Source organism: Balaenoptera physalus, assembly GCF_965194825.1.
Source record: "Balaenoptera physalus genome assembly, chromosome: 4".
Taxonomy (NCBI): Eukaryota; Metazoa; Chordata; class Mammalia; order Artiodactyla; family Balaenopteridae; genus Balaenoptera; species Balaenoptera physalus.
Window position 1 is genome coordinate 32,473,295 of NC_138891.1, and position 22,303 is coordinate 32,495,597.

The following is a 22,303-nucleotide window of genomic DNA, read 5'->3' on the forward strand; positions in this document are numbered from 1 at the left end:
TGTCTGGAATGCTGAATCTGAAAAAACTGAGGTACAAGAACCTTATTGTGAATTATACAAATAAAGGAAGTAAGCATTAAAAAAAAAAAAAAAGCACAAGGCACAAGGCATCTGAAAAATGAAAGTAGAGTCTTTGGGCTAGAGCGAGTTTATGACAGAAAGATGTTGGGACAAGGCTAGGTTGGGCCATGTTGTGAAGTGTCCTAAAAATCAAAGCTAAAGAGTTAATGCATCCCAATGGCAGTAGGAAGCCACTGAAGTTTAGTTAATCCTCAGATTTTACCTATATCAAACACTCAGGGGAGTTCATGAGATTAATATACAATCTTCTAAGGTAAAAGGAAACATTCCTAAAGAATTATAATTCCTTGGCACTCAACATGCTAAAGAGCCAATTTGGTCATCCCAAATCCGGTTTTCTAATACTTGCTCTGCTACTGGTTCATTGATGATGGGAAAGATAACTTCTCTAGGCCGTAATTTCCTCAAGTGTAAATCAAGATCATTTGAAAAGTTCCTTTTAGCTCCAAACTCAATTATTCTCATTCTCCTGTTTGACTTTCTCGTAACAGTGAGAAAAGAAGAAAAACCTGTTACTAACCCATTTAATGATATTGAAATCATGGTTTTAATTTTGTACAGTGGAAAAGAAGTCACACGTGCATTATTCACTGAAACTTTTATCTGTGGAGAGCACATATCGGTATTTTTTTGACTACTGGGCTATCAAAAATTATTTTTCAACATCACAGATAAAGAAATTAAGCAAAACTACTTTTCAAAATGTACTCTTGAATATGTGAAAGTGAATAACATTACTGATTTGATCTGTTAATTTTGTGCTGTACAGGAAACACCAATAGTAAATTTGTCACAAATTCATTTTCAAAAAAAAGTTGCGTCCATAAAAGGACAAACTTTTTTTCTTTCTTCTTTAAATTGGCAACATGAAAAAAAATTTTAGCTTGCTAAAAGCAGAAGGAAAGAGCTCATGAAAACAGAAGTGTCCTGTGTGGGTATTTTGCAGTCACTCTTATGGTTTCTAGATGGTTGAGTGAGTCAGGAACTCTCGGCTCTAGTTTCTACTCTACCTCAACTAGTTCTGTGAGGGCAAATCCACCATCTATCTGGTTTTACTTTTCCTTTGAAAGACTTATCACAATTATGGTCGTTTTCTTTGTATTGTCTTTTTCCTCACTACTGGACTGAAAGATACCTGAGTGCTGAGATTCTGTATTCACATATCTATCTCCAGATCTGGCACATAAGTTACTCAATATTCACTGAATAAATGAATTTTTTACTTATCTGTAAATGGAGGCAGTTGTACTAAATTTCCCGTCATTTTTTTAAAAAATAAATTTATTTTTGGCTGCTTTTGGTTCTTCATTGTTGTGCATGGCTTTCTCTAGTTGCAGCGAGTGGGGGCCACTCTTTGGTGCGGTGCGCGGGCTTCTCATTGCAGTGGCTTCTATTGTTGCAGAGCACGGGCTCTAGGCACGTGGGTTTCAGTAGTTGTGCCATGTGGGCTCAGTAGTTGTGGCTCACAGGCTCAGTAGTTGTGGCGCAGAGGCTTAGCTGCTCCGCGGTATGTGGGATCTTCCCCGGCCAGGGCTCGAACCCGTGTCCCCTGCGTTGGCAGGCGTATTCTTAACCACTGTGCCACCAGGGAAGCCCTCTATGTCATTTCTATCTTTGATTCTTTGATATGAATTTACTTTGAATTATTTAAGTCCAGACAGTTGAATTTTTCCCTTCAGCTTGATTTCTAGCATTTTATTGCTCATTAGCACTCTTTCCAGATTTGGACATTTTTGTTCTAACTTGAAGATAAAGTGGTACAAGCAGCTAGAGTGGGACTGTGTTTAGACAGGAAAGGATTCTCTGAGGGAGTGTCGTAGAATCTGCTATTGAACCCAACTCCTACCTCTTAAGTTGTGGTTTGCATCTAAAATGACAAGTTAAAAAAACTAATACGTAGGTAAATGTAAATCAAACTTCAGAACAATTTCTAAGTGGAAAATCTGATGATGTCCTAAATTTTACAGATGCTAAAAGCATAATAAAATTTTGTTGCTGAACCTCCCAAGAATATAATCCAGCACTACATGGTAGTCCTTTGTGCCAACAAAACTCCAGGAACCTCAGTGACAATAGCCATGGCCTTGCAGTTGAGTATATACATTTCTTTAATGTAAATCAAAGCCTATTACAATGCATTCTGTTACAATGAAAATCTTCACTTATTTTGGAAGCCCAATCATTTTGAGCAACATTATATACAACCCAACAGATACAATGAAATCATTGACAACTCCTTGAAACGTTATAGCTAAATTACAAAGAGTAATTGGATAATGTAGACAACCCCGATAAAGTATTTATTCTCACATCATTGTGCTCAACATTAGATGACATATAAAGTTCAACTGGGAAAGGGAAATCAAAAAAAAAAAAAGAAAAAAATTGTGCTTTTTCCTTGAACCAGACTCAAATAATGCGATGAGGGTAAACCCCAGTTGGGAAAGTATTTAATTCATTGTGCTTTTATATATTTTTCTTGCTACCTATTCCCAGTTAAAACCTTAAATTTGTGCCTCTGGATACTATTTCTTTTAACTCAAGTACAACATACCAGGCGTTCCTTAAAATCATTTTCTATTAACTATAAAAAGTATACTCAGATAAGAACTCTATAAAATCATTTCCTTTTAGAAGGCATCAAATATTCAGGGATCTTTATTTTTAAAGGGTAAATGAAATGACATAGCTTTCATTGACCCAAACATGCATAATTCATCCTTAAAAATGCACCCAATTGGTAATGACACATGATATACAAAGGGAATGCAACTTTACATATGTAAAATGATTGCTCACTATGGCAATTTAACAGTCAAATTAACAGACACTGTACATTAAAAAAAAAAACAAAACCCTCAATGTCTTAAAGCCAGTTATCTATAGGAAACCAAGGGAAATTCTGATATGGAATAGTTTGACTCAAAGCAAAGAATAAGGCACCTGCTATGAATTTAGAACAATAACTTTCATTTTTTAAGTTACAACAAAATAGAATTAGTTAACCAAGACACTTGTTTCCAAGAGGGAAACAAGTACAGGGGTTGATTTCCTGGGTGAGAAAGGCAGGTAACAATACAGGTAAAAACCTCCTGGCCCAAGGTCAGCAGATCCCTTTCCTATTCTAGTCAAGTTCCTAAAAATCCTTAACCACTCCTCTCCTTCATTCTCCCCATACTTAGGGGTACCAGCTCTGAGGTTCACACTGTATATAGACTAGGTAGTAGATTTCCCTTCTGTTCCTCTTAAAACAGCTTATTTTCAAGAGGTATCCTGAGGCAATTAACACAGCAAACAAGCAGCTTTCTTTCCAACTCATTAACACATAGACACCTCTCAGGCTTTTTTCATCATTATGGCTAAGAATTTAAATAGCCAATACTTGAAATTTTCAACAGTACCAGAAAGCTCAAAACCTGCCTTATCACTCACCCTTACCATTAGTAAAAAGAAAGTTTGATCATCATAACCTATAAAATCATACAACAAAGGAAGACTAAAGACTGATCCTTATCAGTAAATCCATTTAATTTCACATGACACTTTAGTCTGATGTATCTAGTACCCTAACAGAATTTTAATCATAAATCAAGAAAAAGCATTTCCAAACTAATTTGCAGTTGATGTGCCTTTTTGGTATTAGAAGTGCTATTAACATGCTGTCTTACGGCACACTGGACTCAACAGTATGTCCTGATGAGGCATCCATTTTTAGTACTATTTTTTCCTAAAATGTTGTGAGCATAATAGACCCCTTTGATATATTAAAGTAATTCTGGTGAAATCAATGGTGATATAAAAAACCTTCCCTGACTTTACTCCACCATGGCTGCTTTTAGTGAAACCGAAGTGACTAAGTTATAAAATGCTCAACCAAGTTGTTTTCTTACGGCCTCTTACGTTAGTATATTCACTCATGCAAAGTCCAAGGTAGTGTAATAGAAATAACATTGTTAAAATAGACGTTGTGGCTATAAGCATCTCCCTTTATATTAGGCATTTAGAAGCTTTTTAAAATTTTTAGGTGCTAAAGATTTCGGGAAAACTAGGCTGTGTAGTTGTTCCATTTATAAGCACCTTATTACAGGACGGTTACATGACCCTCTATGGGAGTGTGCTTTGAATTCAAGAAATAGTAGTAAAGTGCCTAGCTATATAAAAACCGTAGGATTCCAAATTTTAAATTAAGCTAATTGCATTTACACATTAGGGCTAACAAGATCTAGACCCTGTCTACACAGATTCAATCTAATTACCTATATTGTATACTGTTCTAATAACCACATTAAAAAAAAAAACTTACTCTTTACTGACTGAATAAGTAGGGTCCACTACTGTAGCTTAACAAATTTTATTGCTTTATTCATGTGGTGCTTTTGCAAGGCACTGTGGTATGGACTAGAAAACTTGGAATGACTTGTGAAGAAACCTTGGAATGACACATGAAGGATGATATGAAAAGTCATTCTGAGGCAGGATGCTTTACTGAATTGTTTTTAACCAGGGTATCAAACATCAGGAATGAGTTCAAGTTAAAATTCACAGGAGAATGGAAACATCTTAAGGTCAGTCACTTCACATGCCCATCCTGATACTTTGAATAATCTGGAAAATTGCTGTAAAGAGAAAGAGCAAGTATTAAAACATGCTTGGAATAAAACAGGCCTGGCAACTGACAAATATTAAGGTAGTTCAAGAATCCAAAAATACCCTTACAATTACTTGCAAGTACTAGGTAACTTCATAGTAAAATGAACACAGGCCTACCTTAATAATACAATTTTTTTTATGCCTCAGCTTCCTTGAATTTTATGCCAAAATGTCTAGAGAGTTACCAAATAAGCAGTGATTTTTAGAAAGAAATTAAAGCACCAAAGCAAAAAGGTTTTTCTAGCATACAATTATTTTGGTTTAACCCTAAACATTAGGTGTACTTGGCCTGTAACATATGCACATTTCCTCATTCTCACAAGGCTGAAATTCAATAATCTTTAGGTTACATAAATTGCTTGGCTCTTGGCCATTTATCAGGAAAGCTTCCAATTGGTATGTTTAGGAGACAGGCAAAGTGAAATATTCAAGAGAAACCTCAGTAACTTTAAAATGTCAGAACGTGTAAAACAGAAACATGTATTTCCATATTAACAGCTTGCATATTAAGATGAAAAGAAGAAATTCTGTAATCCATCTCCATGGGCAAGAGTCTACTACTCTAACAGCAGTCTGCCCTGATAACTATTTTTCCCTACCATATGTCAAACATTTCTTTTATTAAACTAAAAACATTTGTCTCGCACGTTAAATTGCCAATCAGGTACAAGTTCCTCTACAATGAGTCAATTCTTTGCACTAGCTTTACTTTATAAAATACATCCAATTTTGACATAAAAACATTAGATTTTGGAACATGTTAAATTAAGTTCGAACATCCGTATGTACATGATGTTCATAAGCTTCTCTTTCGCAAAGGTTGCAAAATATTCTAAATTCTCATTCTGGGAGGTGTTTTTGTTTTTTGTTTTGGTCTAATATTTGTCAACTCGATCATTACTAAGGACCTGACCTCCTTTTCTGCTCCCCTGTGAGCTCAAATCAAGCGGGGAGAAGTTTCTAGAGCACCACCCTCTGTGCATATGTGGGACAAGTAACTGGGTTCACATAAAACAGAATTATGCGGAGCTCCCGGCAGGTGGATTGAGAACTATGCGGGCAGGATTCACCACTGATGGATCACCACGTCATCCCCAACCCGTCATCCAACACCCTACCCGATGGTCGCCCCCAAAACACTTACCAGAACCACAAACAACAAAAATGAAGAGAGCCAATAACCAGGGTCCTACAGACGCCTTCTCTTCGGGAGCATTTCTCTGCAAAAAGGAAAATCCACGGTCTCCAATGCAAAAAAAACCACTCTGACCCCGAGCTCTCACCCTGCACCCCGGGCCAGGTCGCCGGGTCCCTGCACCTCACTGGTTTCCCCTGCGTTCCCGAGCCGCCCGGCTCCGGCACCCACCTCCCTGAGCTCCCAACTTAGCGTCCGGCTCGCGGCCTCGGGCCCTTGAGTCGCCCGGGTCTGGGGAAGAGAGCTCGGCGCGGCCCCGGGCCCCGGGCCACATACCCGGCTGCGGAACCGAGAGGGGCGCCCGCTCTTCCCTTACCGAGGTCTTGGCGACGTTGCCGCGCTGGGTGATGTTCTTGCTGTGCTTCTCGTTGGCCATACGGATCCGCTGCTTGGCGACCATCTTCGCGGCGCAACCACCTGCCCCGGCCACCCCTGGGCCTCGCTCGCTCGCTTCTCCTCGGGCCGCTACGACCGACGCTCCGCTCCCGGTGCACGCGCCGCCGGAGCGAGGAGGCTCTCAGGTGGGGCGCTAGCTCCGGCCGCTGGGCCTGGGCGCGGCGGGCGCGGGGGGCTGAGCCCTTAGCTGGGCGCGGGCCGCCGGCTGACTGACGACGCCGGACCGTCCGGCCGAGCGAGACGGGCGCACGGGAGGAGAGCAGGCCGCCGGGATATTCTCGCGTCGCCGCTGTGGCCTCCGCCAGGAGCGTAGACTGAGAGGAAGGGAACGCAACGCTACACAACGCAACAACGGGACGGTGCAACCCGTCGCCTCGAACTACTTCGGGTTCGGCTGCCAACGTCAGCATTGGGCCGGCTCCGCCCCGCGGAAGTGCACGCTCCGCCTGCTGAGGAAGAGGGAGAGGGAGGGCGAAGGCCGGCACTCCAGCCTTAGCCCCGCCCCTCCACGCTCCGTGAAGTGTTGCCCCAGAGCTGCGCGTGCGCGTTCGGGCTCCTTTTTCGTGTCTCTCTCTGACCGGAAGTGAATTGGCCCCGAGGCTGGCGGCCCCGGAAACACCAGTTCGCCGTCTCACGCCGGAGGAGACGTGTTGGGGCCGGGTTCGGCTCTCGTGAACTCTGACCCAAGCATATGAGTTTCTCTTTCCGGGACAAGATGGCGCCGTCCACGCCGCTCCTTACAGGTGAGCTCTGAACGAGCAAGGGATTATTTCTTTAGAGCAGTATCTTTTGTGTCTCTAACCTTGGGCACCACCCGAGAAGCCTTGGAGTCTGATCCGCCTTTTCTTGTGGATTGCAGGAGAGCCGGAGGGCCTTTTGGATTTCTTGGTGTAGCGTGGCAGTCGGAAGTTAGGCTCTAGCCTCGGAGCTCCAGCATTCCCCCCTCCCTTTTGCCCATCCATCATTCTTTCCTGACACTTCAAGTTCTACAGGAATAGAGGAAGGGGCATAAGAACGAAGAGTGCTAGTGGGATTTGTTACTCTGGGTCTGCAATACTGGTGTTACACTAACGCTTACTTGGTGACAGGCCCTGTTGACAGGGTGAAGTCATTTAGCTCTGTAATAAGAAAAAAACGTAAACGTATGACTCGGTCTACTAGAATAACCACGCACTTAAGTACACCTGAATTTAAGTGATACCAAATCCTGCACTCCTTGCTTTAATGAAATTTGTGGGACTCAGTAGGGCGAGTGGAGCTGCGGTAGTGTAGGTTTTAAGGGGATGAGAATGTGTTCTGGGGTGGTAGCATATAATGAACATTATAAAGATAAAGTAGCAACGTTAGAACATTACAGGATTCCTGAGGTTTCGAAGCTGAGGCAGAGTTTATAATGTTGGAGAAGATAATAAACTTAGTCTTAGACAATGTCATTGGTGACTCTGGATTACAGTAATGGCTGGAGTCTCATATATGAGCATCAAGTAAGGAGAGGGGAGTTAGGAGGGAAAAGAAGGCTATAAGTTCCCAATAACTTAATAATAACATATTAAGGAAAAAGAAGCCATTGAGAGAAAGGTTGTCTACTTTTGAGGAAAGGGATTATTTCCCCGAGACTTGGAAGGAACCTTAAAAAGCTTTTGCACTTTTCACCATTCTACATTTTGAGATCTTTGTTATTCAGCACCCTGCCCATTCATATTCAATCTGGCTACCACAGTTCATTCACCAGACATTTATCAAGAACTTGACTAATTTGTTAGATAACATGCCAGGCAGATACTGCTTGAAAAGTAACTAAATGAATTTATTTCTGTAGCTTCATAAAGGTAGCTTGTATGTTACTTGTAATTTTGGAATACTAAATGCTTTTTTTGAACTTTAATTTAAAAATTGGTACATTTTAAAATTTGATCTTTTTTTTTCCCTTTTAAAATCTTTGCAGTGACTGCTTGCAGGGTAAATTCCATCCTGTTTAGCATAGCATATGGAACCCTTTATAATCCTTGAATAGCTCTTGTCATTCATTTTACTCCTTGCCATCCTATCCTATTTTGTTCTCCATCAGTACTGAACTGCTCATAAAACCCTTGAACAACCTATTTCCTCAGTCTAACACTACCCTCTTCCTCTTGATTTGGCTGACGTCTTTTTATCTTTTAAATTTCATTTTAGACATCATTACTTTGTGAAGTCTTTCCTTACTCTTCGCAGATAGTCTTTCCCCAGCCTATTTTGGTACCTCATATATACTTGAAGTTTTTTGTTTTTGTTTTTTTTCACTTATCACATAGGATGATTATCTAGCTGTTTAGATGCTTTTCTCTCCTGCTAGACTGTGAATTCCTTAATGGCAGGGGCAGAGCCTTATTCATCCCTGTCTTCTCAGTGCCAAGTACAATGCCTGCTAAACAATAGACACTAAGTGTTTAATGGAAGAATAACTTAATGAATGATAACCACTTTATCTGGAGTCAGGTTAACCAAGAGTGACAGTTTTCTTCTAGTGCTTAAGATCAAGGACTTCGTAAGAGCTTAAGGGTTATATAGTGCGTCTGCTCCGAATATTCTCATATTTATAGCAGCTCAGAGAAATTCACATTGCAAATTGGCAGAGTCAGGATTATATTCAATCATTCAACTCCGTGGCCCATTTTTCTTTCACTAGAACACACTGATGAATCTTTTAAACATTCTTAGTATAGGTATTTCAGTCAATAATAGATTCTTTTACTTCCAAAATCTTTTTTTAAATATAGACTTATGGGACTTTGGAGTTGTGAATAATTTAAAGATTATGCAGTAAATTTTATTATGACTTTCAATTGGAAATGACAAAAAGCTAAAGCAGATAAAAAGGGGATTTTTAAAAAATTAATTTATTTTTGGCTGCGTTGGGTCTTCGTTGCTGCGCGTGGGCTTTCTCTAGTTTGTGCGAGCGGGGCTTACTCATCGTTGCGGTGCGCGGGCTTCTCATTGCAGTGGCTTCTGTTGCGGAGCCCGAGCTCTAGGCGCGTGGGCTTCAGTAGTTGTTGCATGCAGGCTCAGTAGTTGTGGTTTGTAGGCTTTAGAGCGCGGGCTGAGTAGTTGTGGCGCTCCGGCCTAGTTGCTCCGTGGCATGTGGGATCTTCCCGGACCAGGGCTTTGAATCCGTATTCCCTGCATTGGCAGGCGGATTCTTAACCACTGCACCACCAGGGAAGCCCCGAAAAGGGGATTTTTTTTTTTTTAAAAAAAAAGCTCATGTAACCTTAAAGCTTCTACTGTTACATCCAGGTATTCACATGACTCCAAAAATCTGTTTTCCTTCCTCCTTAAGCTCTTGCTTTCTTTCTGATTAAACTTATTCTCAGGCTGATGTTCTAATTGGGAGCTCCAGGTTTACATTCAACCAGCTCAACAGCCCCAGAGGAAAGTGTACATCTGTGCCAGTCTCAAGGCTGGCTGCCTTTGGCTTGGCTCATGCTCATCTTTGAATCAGTCAATTTTTAATCAAATCACCAGGACCAAATTATATCCTCACCCCTGGATATTTCCCAGAGGAAAACTAATGTCTCCTAAAAGGGGGGCCTGGATGCTAGGCATGTAAAACAACAATAGCCCTTACATGAAGCCCATACTGTCCAATCAGCTTGCCAATTGAAGCCATTGAGATAATCAAGACTGAGTCATTTTCTTAAATTGATATATACTTCAGTGGATGTAAGCATTGGAAAAAGTATCATACTATAATGATCACCATATCCCTGGCATAGGACCCTTGTTTGTTGAAGTCCAGTAGTTTTCTCATATTAACTCAGGCCTAGAGCAATAAATGGTATGTGGGTATCTAGAAAGGCTAGTAAGTTTTAAAAAGATACTATGTAGGTACAGTATTTAATGTAATTGTTTTTAAACAGTTATTCTGTGTGAAACTCTGGCATTTATTTGTTGCTTTAATGAAAAGAACTTAGCATTCTAGATTTTTCTTTCCAGTAGAACATATTGCTGATCCTTTTTGATTAAAGGGGAAAATCACTAAAAATAAGGAATCATATCAAGTGTCAATACACTATGTTAAGCTATCCCCACATTTTACTCACTATTTTACATTTAGTTGCTTCTAATTAAAATGAATTCCTCATTAGAAATTCATATGTAGAAAAAAATTGTTTCAGTTATTGAAAAGAGTTTGAGTCCATATTTATTTTTGCTTTTATTAACTTATAATGCAGTTTATGTTCTGTTATGAACGTGATTTTTTATAAACTTTGTATATCCATGTATTAAAGTTTGTATAAGAAGTTGCTCAAACTAATAAATCCAGTATAGTATCTTAGTGGTTCCAAAAAGTCTTACAGCACTTTCTCATAGTTATGCTTCTATGTAGGGAAGTGTGGAAGAAAATATTTGTTTTAAATAGTGGTTTACATGTATGAACAAAACTATAATGACTCAATATGACTTTTATGATGAATTTAATTGATAATTAGTTCACATATAACAGACATATCTATTGTAAAGCATCATGTACAAAGGTTGTCTAATTTAATGGGAACCAACAGTATCATCAGTGTATGAAGTAGCTTTGATATGTACTTTTGTCTTGCAGGATATGTTTTTATCTTAGTACAAAAATCCTGGTCTATTTGATTTTTAATTTTAATTTAACACCTCTGTCCTGTATTCCCAGGCAAATCAGTTCCTGAGAAATGTTGACAGACTTTTGATTGGTTTTATTTCTTGCCGTACTGTGAACAAAGTATTACCAAAAAGGGATGGGCTTTTAAAAAGCCTTTTTATTTTGATATAAATTAAGATTTGAAAGAAGTTGCAGAGAGAATAAAGAAAGTTCCTGCATATCCTTCACCTAGCTTTCCCCAATGATAATATCTTATAGTGTATTATCCAAACCAGGAAATTGACACTGGTACAGTCGTATTTACTAAACTGCTCTCCTTATTTGGATTTTACTAGTTTGTGCGTGTCTATATTTTATCACGTGTAGATTCATGTAGCCACCACTATCAGAATATAGAACTGCTCTATCACCACAAAGATGTTTACCTGTTTATCGTTGGACCCTCCTTCCAACTGTAACCATTGGCAACCACTGATCTGTCCTGTATCATGATAATTTTGTCATTTCATGAGTGTTATATATCCTGGTGAAAAGCCAACCATTTTTTTTTAGTAAGTTTTTATAGCATGGCCGAACATAATGATTTGTAATAAATATTGAATAACAACCTTAATATAATACAAAATTATTGAGACTACCTAGTGAAATTATCTTGATTATTATTCAAGGGGCAATTGAAATGTACTTCTAAATTTCAAACAACAACAGTTCCCCTTTTTTCTCCATCTCTATGCAAAATACAAATGTATTTTCCGTAAAAAAAAAAAGTGTTATATAAATGGAATCATAGACTATGTAACCTTTTAATTTTTGTTTTCAAAGTGTTCTTTATTTAGAATGTGAACATATGCATGTTGAAAAGCAGTTGATTAATTTGACTCAAGATTTTGCTTCTCCAGAAACATACTAAAACCAGTAATTGAAAGCCACATGAGACTGAACGCTACTTGAGCAAGAAAGACATGGCACTTTTCACACTGACTTTTCTGTCGGTGTTGCCTTCTGAGATTTTGGGTTCATAATCTGCATTATTAAGTGGGAGTTTTTCTCCCCCACTCCTGTCTTAGTCCATTCTGGCTCCTGTAACAAAAATATCATAGACTGGGTGGTAAACAACAGAAATTTATTTCTTACAGTTCCGGAGGCTGGCAAATCCAAGATCAGGGCACTGGCAGATTCAGTGTCTGGTGATCACCTGCTTCCTGGCTCATAGACAGCCATTCTGCACTGTGTCCTCACATGGTGGAAGAGACAAGGGACCTCTTTGGGGCCTCTTTCATGAGGGCACTAATCCCATTCATAAGGGTTCTTCCTTCATGACCTAATTACCTCCCCAAAGCCATTCCAAATACCATTAGGGATTAAGTTTCAACATATGAATTTGGGGTAGGGGTACGTAAACATTCAGTCTTAGCAACTCTTTTGGGATCTTCTACATGTCTTAGTTTGGGATGTAAGTATGAAATAGAAATTTTGGAAGAGGAAAACCTTGTACCCGTACTGGTTGCCCTGAATACCCTGAAAGTTCCCACTGCTGTGGCTAGAAGGCTACCTTCATGGGTTCTGAGGTACAGCTGTCACTTTAATATAACGTACGAAAACTTTGAATTTTCACCAAGTAAACATTGTGGTCGGTAATAACAGCAAAGTCAACAAATACAGAGGACCAAGGTCACTAGGTACAAGTGTCATGAGAACACAAGAAGCTGAGATGAGCTAGGGAAAGCTTTTTTTCTTTTTTGCCAGTCACTTCAGGCATGTGTTAAGGCAATAGAGCATGGTTTGATTGCATTATCATATGGCATATTTTAAAAGTATTTCGGCTTCATTGGGTATACACTGATAATGTACCGTTTTGTTTTCCTAGGTAAGTATGAGAATTTTGAAAGAGCGATTAGTGAGTTAAATTGTCACTGCAGCTTGTGGGAGGGACCTCATTAGGCTGACAGAATTTTATGCAACCTAACGATAACGTGTAATCTGACAACTGCAAACCCCCTAGTTTGGGAAATTCATTTTTTATTAATCCCTCTAATGTTTATTAAAACCTTAACTGTAGTATTAAGAAAAGAATGGCTTGTTTTCTTCTAAATCATAATGTATCATACGTTATATTGCAGCAGACAATTGATTTGGTGACAAGAAACAGCACAGCTTTGCCTGTGTAGTAAGAGAATACTTGATTTTAGCCAGAACGCCAAGAAGCAGTTGAGAATTTCTGATGCTAAAGAATTAAACTTCATAGTTTGCAAGTCTTCTAGGAAAACATTTCCTGGCACAAAATGTTTACTAAATGTATTAGAGATTTTTAGAATAGATATCGTCAGTGTTTCATTCAAGGTGTAGCAGTAGACTGAGCTCCTTTTGAAATCATCATTTTGAGTGTAGTGATGGACTCATTTTTTAAGATCCCTACTGCCTAGCACATGGAGCTGTGCAGGGGCCAGGTATAGAGCCTTGTAGGCCGTAGTGTGAGGAGTTTAGATTTTGATATATGTAGAACACTTTGCTAGACTCCATTCTATTCAAGGGCAAACTACCCACAGCAGTTTGGCGACTCAGTTTAGTATATGAGGAAACATGGTATCCAGTTGTATACTTGTGGATATCTGACCAGAAACTCATCATTCAATTACGTGTTTACTCCCTTATTTTTCATCATTTCCACTAGAATGGAAGCTCCATGAGTACATAGATTTTTATCTTGTTTGTCAGTGGTTCTTTTACTTTCATTCTAACTTAAAAACAAAAAAATTATTTATTTATTTATTCATTCATTCATTCATTCATTTTGGCTGCGCCAGGTCTTAGTTGCGGCACACGGGATCTTAGTTGTGGTGTGCAAACTCAGTTGCGGCATGCATGCAGGATCTAGTTCCCTGACCAGGGACTGAACCCCGGGCCCCTTGCATTGGGAGTGTGGAGTCTTACCCACTGGACCACCAGGGAATTCCCTCATTCTAACTTTAAATTATTTACTTTGGGAAGGTAGATTATATTACTTTCAATATCTGAAGATTGAGCTAGTTAATTTACAGGTAGAAAATTGATGTTATGAGAACTGTCCCTTGAGAAGGGAAAGGAAATAGGGATCAGAGTTGGAGCCAAGAGTGGCCCCTAGCTACCAACTTTTCTGCTGAAGAGTGGGAGATTTCTGACTAGCTGGCAGAAAAGGAAGCAAGTGAAATTGTAGCCATGGACTTCAGTAAAACTTTTTCTTTTCTTCAGCTCTTATAGTGTTGCTGCTAGCAGGAGTTCTAGCTGATAAAATAGTTACTCATCACCAAGTCCTGTCAGTTTTCTCTCTTGAATATTGAACACTTATTCTCCACTTTCCATTTCCACTGCCCTACCCTAGTCCAAGTTTTGTATTGTTTTATTTTTTTGTGGCCGTGCTGGTCGGCTTGCAGGATCTTAGTTCCCCCCACCAGGGATGGATCCCGGGCCCCTGGCAGTGGAAGCCTGGAGTCCTAACCACTGGACCACCAGGGAATTCCCGAAGTTTCTATTATCTCTCCTGTGGGACTAGTGCAGACCATCCTGAGTAGTTTCTTCACATCTTACTGCCTTCTGGTTCACTCTCTACACTGTACCAAGTTGAGCTTTTCAAATTGCAAGTCTGGTTTTAAAAATCTGCCTAAAACTTTTTTGAAGTTTCCCAACATTCTTAGGCTGCAGTCCAACGTTGCCTAACTTAAGCCACAGGATCCTGCTTGGTCTGAGCCCTGTTTTCTTCTCCAGATCCACCTCCTTCCAGCCACGCAGGCCTCCTTTCCATTCCTGTGACACTGTCATCTCTCTTGTCTCGGAGTTTCTGCACCTGTTACTGTTCTCCTTGCTTGTTAACTGCTATTCATCTTTCAGATCTCAGCACGCAAATCATTTATTCAAGGATGCTTTCCCTAACCTTCCACTTCTAGATTAAAACTCCGTATTATTCACTCTAGTAGCCTCATATCTTTCCTTTGTAGCACTAAATGCAGTTATAGATTTCCATATATTTGACTAATTATCTGATTAGTGAGGTCAAGGACAAGGCTGATTTTCCTCCCTATTGTATCTGCAGTACTCAACATAAGGTTTTGGTGGTAGTTTTTTTTTTTTTCTCCAGTAAGCATTTGCTGAATGAATGAATCATTTTATTTGGTTCAGCTTTAGAAGCTTCTAATTCAGCCATTTTAAAAAAGTATAATCTAGTTCTGTAGATGTTTTTGCTTATTTAATCTTGAACTTTGTTCCCACTTAATTTTTTAGAATACTACTATCATTGGGAGCTTAGTAAATGAATGTATCTCATCCTGTTTGTTCTCTTAGCTTGAGAAATTGTAAATATATTAATAATGTCATATTTTTTAAGAACTTTGAATGAATTTATACTATATTTTTATGTTATTATTTTATATAAAGCACACAGTATTTTAAAGTTTATATTTTGCTGGTTGGGGCACAGATTAAGAGGTGGCGATGTATCTAAGGTTCCACAGTCAGATAGGAACTGAGGTTTACCTTTGAGTTCATGTCCTTTCTACTATAGTACAACTGCCTTTCACTGGTGACAGTTACAATTTTGAGTTTTTAATTATAAAAGTTACTTGAGAGAGTAAGCTGATACAAAGAAGATTTAACTTAGACTCAGCTTCTAATTCTGTTTCCAACATCTATACATTTTGAAAATGAGATTAGAAAATAATGTGAAAACATAATACTAAGATCACTTTTTTCCATTTGAATGAAGGAATATAAGTATGAATGCTGTATCTCAATGCAAATGCAGAGATTTCTTGTAAGATAGATAAAAGTGGATTTATTGAAGTAGTCTCCTTAGAGACTAAATGAATATGCTCTATAGGAAAAGAAATAAGAGGGATATCACCTGTCTTAGTTCAGGCTGTTATAACAAAGTACCACATACTGGATAGCTTATAAACAGAAATTTATTTCTTACAGTTCTAGAGGCTGGAAGTCTGAGACCAGGGTGCCAGCATGGTCAGGGTCTGGTGAGGACTCTCTTGTTTGTTGACTGCCAACTTATTGTATCCTCTGTGTTTTTCTTATAAAGGTACTAATCCCGTTCATGAGGACTCCACTTTTGTGATCTAATAACCCCCCCAAAAGGCTCCACCTTCCAATACCATCACATTGGGATTAGGGTTTCAACGTGAGGATTTTTGTGGAGACACATTCAGTCCATTGCATTACCTATTTATTTCTCAGCAGTTATATGATTTTATGCAAAAGAGGAAGAAAAATGTGCCCTTTTAATGCTGATGTTTGATAGTTCTGTGAAATGTTTAATGATTTCATTAGTATTTTGACTGAAAGCTTTTTTTTTTTTTTAACATTTGTGATAACTGAGTATTTATTAACAAAGTAATGGTGGTTCTTTCCCTTTTTTTTCTTTAGTCCGAGGGTCAGAAGGACTATACATGGTGAATGGACCACCACATTTTACAGAAAGCACAGTGTTTCCAAGGTATGGTTTATTTTGTCGAGTAATGTTATAGAGAACTATACAATGCATTCTAAAGTATTTTTGTTGTTATATTCTGAACAAAAAAGAAAAAGAACAGATAAGCTAGTTTCTTGGGACATATTATATAATATTAACAGAAGATGGAAAGAATGAAAGAATGCATATTCTCTATCAAGAAAAATGATCTTTAGATTTGAAAATCATAGCTTAAGCATGTTTAAAAGAAAAGGTGTAGACAATAGTGTAATTCAGTTCATGCCTCTAGCTTAGAAGAATTTTATCTTAGGGACTGAGGAAAAACCTGCAAATCTGATAGCCAAACCACTGCCTATAATCTTCGATAAATTATAGAATGAGAAAGGTATAAGAAATGAAGAAATATTAAAAAATATATACATATAAATATATAGCCAGATAAATAGACATTTTTCCCAAAAAGAAATAATGGAAAGGTAAACCAAAAACTGACAAAAGTGATTATCTGTAGGAGGAGAGAGAATTGCAAGATCCAGGGGACATGTCTGTAAATGAACTTTGGTATATATAGTTTCAACTTTGGACCAAGTAGTTGTTTTAAATTAAAAAAAAAATTTAAATGGAAAACGGGAACAAGTGAACCTAGCTTTATATTAAGTTGGTGACATAACCATATGATGATATGCAATATTCTTAAATGCATTCAATAGTTTTATTATTAATAGAAAATTGATATTGTCCTTTTAAATCTATTGTAGGGTAAGACAAATAAATAATTATATTAATGTCATTAGGAACCAAAGTTTCAGCATAAGAGTGAAGTGGGGAGATAGACTTGCATGTATCAATATGAATTCATGATTTCTTTTCATAAAAACATTTGTATTTCCTAGGTCTGTCCACTCTAAAGGCCTAGAGCCAGTGATAACCTGGTAGCAGTAAATACCTCACAGATTATGATCTCTAAATGCCATTCTTCACTAAAAGGAACCAGTTCCTTGGAGGAGTGGTCAACTCCAGGTATAGGACGAAAAATGTATGAGTTGAGCCATACATATCTTGTGCCAGAAAGCGAGGAAGTTATAAAAGGCTAATGGGGTTTTGCTAAACTGTCACAGGAGTCAACCTGAAGGGGTTTATACCAACCTTAGATGGGACAATTTGAGCATTAAGAAGAATAATGACTCTAAGAATTAAGACATGTTAAGTATATAAGTAGTCTCTAAAAAAATCCTCCTCCCTCCAAATCTTATTGGTCAGCATTAGAAGTCGATGGGATCCTTGTTCATTACTTTGAAAATTGATAAAGAAAGAAAAAATCAAGCATTTATGTTGCCTTTCCTATACAAACTATTTTTCAGTAACCAAATTGTTGATGAGGAAAACTTCTTTATAGAACAGTAATAAATTTAAAAAGAATGATGGGATTAGATAATCACCATTTCGTTATCCTAAAGAAGTCATGTATCAGTGGTCCTCAAACTTTTGCACGCATCACAATCATCTGAAGAGCTTGTTAAAACACAGGATACTGTTCCCTCTTCAGATTTTCTGATTCATTAGATCTGGGGCAGGGCCCCAAGAATTAGAATTTTTAACAAGTTCCTAGGTAATGCTGACACTGCAAGTCTAGGGACCACACTTTGAGAACGACTGATCTACACAAATGATCATTAAAAGATGCTGTTAGATGAACTGTTGATAGGGAACTTTATAATCAGGCTGACATCATCTGACTCTATTGACCATTTTTTTTATTAGACTCAGTTCTCTAGAACCTTGTTACAGGAAATATGGGCCCAAGATCAGCCATACTGGCATCACCTTGAGCCAGTGCAGAAATCAAACATCAGAACATCTCAGGCCCTACTCAGCTTACTGAATCAAAATCTGTATTTTAACCAGCTCCTCAGTGATTTGTATGCACATTAATATTTGAAAAGCACCACTTTAGAAAATAAGAGTCTGTGTTAAAGCTTTTGTGCTGCACTTCATTGGGATGTGCAGTCCCAAGGCAGCAGGATTGAGGGGGAAAGGGAAATGAGACAAGGAAGAAGTGAAAGCAAATATAGAGTGAGGTGCACTGAACTGACCACAGATTCGCAAAATCCATCCAAGTTGCTTGGTCATGCAGAATCTCTCCAGAGAGGTTGTATAGAACCACTGTGCCTTAGAACAATCTATTTTGAAGAGGATGGGTACGAAATTGGTCTGCAGCCAGAATCTTCTTTTGATCTGTTCGGGTTGAATCTGAGTGCCAGTGCTTCTCTTCCTGCTACTGCAATAGGCATAATGGAAGCCGTGCTGAAATGTGGCCTTCATTCTTGGAGAGTCTGAGACAACCAGTGGTGTTAGGAGATGAGGTGGCCAGGTCTCTTCGTTGAATAGCTGGTGCCTGGGAGCAGGAAGGATTAGGTGAGTCTGAGGAGGCGCATAATGAGTCCACTACAATCTCAGTGTCACTAAGAGTAGAACAAGGAGACATTATGTGTCTCCTGGTAAGTTGCAATAGGAACTATGCGGTACTTACCTTCTATGAAGATTTTTAAAAACCTGCTTCTAATCAAGCTTTTAGATGAATGGTCCTTAAATTTGGCTGCACATTAGAATGACTTGGGGAAATTTTAAAAAACCGGATATCCAAATACTAGGTATTAAATGATAGTAAGGAATTATTGTTAATTTCATGAGTTGAAGTGGCATGGTGGTGGTTCTGTTTTTTAAAAATGCCCGCGTCAGTTAGAGACGCATACTGAAGTATAGAGTAAAATGATATGACATCTGGTTTTGCTTTAAAATATTCTGGCATTAAATATGAAAGTAGGGAGTAGATTAAAGAAAATTGACCATGAGTTAATAATTATTTAAGCTTGGTGATAGGTGTGTAGGGGGGTTATCATACTTTTTCTCTATTTTTGTGTATATTTGAAATTTTTCATTTAAAAGATTGTTCCAGAAGGAAATAGACAAAATTTTCGAATTGCCAAAATTAAGAAAAGAATTGAAGTCTGGATACTATAGTCTAGGAAGCTTGCCTTCATTCTTAAACATAATTCTAGAATGAGTTATTAAAAAGACAATTTATAATCATTACAATAAGGAGGTAATTATTGGAGTCAAAATGAGCTTGCTAAGAATAAATTGTTTCAAGTTTATCTCATTTCCTTTCTGAGTAGAATTTCCAGACACATCAGAATAGATCTATAAGCATGATTTTAGCAAAGTATCTGAGAAATGAGAAAGTCTTTTGGTTGAATGATGTTAGTGACAGAGTTGTCATTGGTTAAGAGCTGTGAAGTCAGCTGACTAATGAGTTGATTTAGTTTGAGGGAAGGACTATTGGTGAGCCACAGGAGCTTGTTCAAAGGTCATCCAATATTCTCATAATTAATTTAGATGATAGCTTAGAATGATGTTTTATAATTTATATTTTACTTAAATCTGTGAGGAATGACTAATGCTTTTAAAAGGGAAAATGAAGATATAAGTAGATATCAGTAGGCTGGAATAATAGACCAAAAGTTGGGTAGGATTTAAAAAGAATAATTGTAAAATTCTGCCTAAGGTTCAGAAATGAGTTGCACAAGTATAGAATGGAGGACATCTTGGTTATAGCTATTTATGTAAGGGAGTGAGAAAAAAAAATGTTTTAGTAACTACACACTGAGGATAAGCTACCATTATTGTATGATTGCAGAAACACAAATGTCATCTTCAGATGAATTAATGCAAAGATAGTGTTCAGGGCTTCCCTGGTGGCGCAGTGGTTAAGAATCCGCCTGCCAATGCAGGGGACACGGGTTCGAGCCCTGGTCCAGGAAGATCCCACATGCCACGGAGCAACTAAGCCCATGTGCCACAACTACTGAGCCTGCACTCTAGAGCCCACGAGCCACAACTACTGAAGCCCGTGTGCCTAGAGCCCATGCTCCGCAGTAAGAGAAGCCACCGCCATGAGAAGTCCGCGTACCACAACCAAGAGTAGCCCCTGCTCGCGGCAACTAGAGAAAGCCCGCGCACATCAACGAAGACCCAACGCAGCCAAAAATAAAAAATAAATAAAATAAATAAATTTATTTAAAACAACAACAACAGAAACAAAGACATTGTCCAGTTTAGAAGGGGTGTACTGGTCAGTTCTCTGTGTGTCGTTATTTGACATTTCAAATACTTGTTAGCCACAAAGTTCTGATCTAATGTTGTGACTACACATATGGACATCTGTACACACACGCACACATTTCTGTTTGGGTCTTCATTATCACTGGGAGATGTACTCACAGTAGCCATCTCCAGTTGAGAGATACAGTACTTAAAGTTTTGATCGTTTGATAGAAGGTTGCCAAGAAGTTCAAGTTCCACAGGTTAGTTTTTGTACAGAATCCTGCATCCATATTTTTTTAATGTGAAAAGCCTCTTATCGTTGTTATACTTTCTGTGTCTGCACATGAGAAATTGATGGAACGTCTTTGTCCTTCAAATCCAGGGTCACTTCTTGGCCACTGGAGGGGATTTTATCCACCATTGTTTTGTTATGCAGGTAGTTTGGGAAATTCTTCACAAAACCCCCATGTTGAAATCCTTCAGCTCTCTCAAGATAAGGGCTGACAGCTGGTAGCTTCCACATACACCTACATTTTTGGGTTTTCACACCAACTAGTTATTTACCCAAAAGAGCTCTATTTCTTACTTAACATTGGTCTGTTGGTATAAAATCAATTTCCAGCTTTACAGTGGTAGTTGGCACTGCATTTTAAGCGAGAAAGTATTTTTGGTAGGCTAAAGCATTTTGGAATTATTTTCTAAAATTTATGTAAGTTCTTAGTCATTAAATTTGTGGTAAGATTGAGGATTTTTAATCAGATTTTTAAAAATATTAATGCTTATTAATTTAAGCTTTTTTTCTTGTTATTTTCAGAGAATCTGGGAAAAATTGCAAAACCTGTACCTTTAGTAAGGATGGGACCTTGTTTGCCTGGGGCAACGGAGAAAAGTTAGTGTTCATTTATATAACATTCTATGTGTGTGTTGTAAATATAAAACATAATTGTTTTATGTGAATAACATGTATTTGGATGTCATTTATAAAGTCTATCTTTTAATGTCTTGGTGCTGTTAGGTGTTATCTCCAATATAACATCCATAGAACATCTCCAAAGTTGTTAGTTTCTATTTATGTGCCAGGACTTCTTTGAGTTCTCTAATTACTTAGAATTAAAAAGTAACATATGAAAAAGGGCAATTAATTTAATGCAGAAGAAGCTGAGAAGTTGTTTTAAATAGTGCTCTAAGTGATTGGTTAGGGTTTCTTAAGTTCTGCACTAACACTTAGAGAAAAACTCTCTTTGCTTGTTTATGGTAGGTACCTTATATCTTTGCTGTTAACTTATTAACAACTGTCTATATTTATTACTGTTAGTTTTATTGTGTATAACAGCATGTCATCTAAGTATAAGTTATTCAAAAGTATGTTTGGTATAGTCTGTATTACATAAAATAATCAGATTATAAAATTGGTCTTGTAAAAAAAAAAGTATTTTGGTTCAGTGTTCATAATTTCACTTAGAAAACCAATTCTTTTCAATTTTCCATAGTCACTGTATTTCAGTTCACAGAACCAGGAAAATGCTTGAATATTTGTTGCTTGGTTTAAAGTTATTTTTGTTGTTTTTAGCCAGATATAATATCTTAGGTTTTTTAAAGGGGGAAAAATGATTACATCCTTTTGAAAAGTATATTTTAAATGTTTCTTACACAGTGGTACTATATTCTGAGGTCTTTCAGCTATCAGGTCAGATTGGATTAACACATGATTTTTAAAAATGCTAAAATGATTGCGTTGAATTAGTTGATTCACTTCTATGACTATAAGTAGCTGGCAGAATTAGCTTTTATAATTAAAAATGTTCAT

General features: G+C 38.0%; 2 protein-coding genes across 10 annotated transcripts in view; one reads left to right on the plus strand and one right to left on the minus strand.

The window, feature by feature from the left end:
* Window positions 1–2,171: 2,171 nt before the first annotated feature.
* On the minus strand, window positions 2,172–6,773 carry SERP1 (stress associated endoplasmic reticulum protein 1). The gene is made up of 3 exons (XM_082459711.1): window positions 6,243–6,773; window positions 5,876–5,951; window positions 2,172–4,697 (listed from the first exon to the last, which is right to left on the minus strand). The coding sequence occupies exons 1-3, from the start codon at window positions 6,324–6,326 to the stop codon at window positions 4,657–4,659; spliced, it is 201 nt and encodes a 66-aa protein (XP_082315837.1). The 5' UTR covers window positions 6,327–6,773; the 3' UTR covers window positions 2,172–4,656.
* Window positions 6,774–6,915: 142 nt separating this feature from the next.
* The window catches only part of EIF2A (eukaryotic translation initiation factor 2A), a 38,130-nt gene continuing 22,742 nt past the window's right edge, over window positions 6,916–22,303 (plus strand). For 4 of the 9 annotated variants that reach the window (XM_082459561.1, XM_082459565.1, XM_082459568.1 and 1 more), the window contains exons 1-3: window positions 6,917–7,065; window positions 16,347–16,416; window positions 21,311–21,385. In XM_082459561.1, coding sequence (XP_082315687.1) covers window positions 7,014–7,065; window positions 16,347–16,416; window positions 21,311–21,385 — 197 coding nt within the window. In that variant the 5' untranslated portion in view covers window positions 6,917–7,013. Of the gene's footprint in view, window positions 7,066–16,346; window positions 16,417–21,310; window positions 21,386–22,303 lie in introns of all 9 variants that reach the window. The other 5 variants (XM_082459563.1, XM_082459569.1, XM_082459564.1 and 2 more) reach the window with 4 other exon arrangements.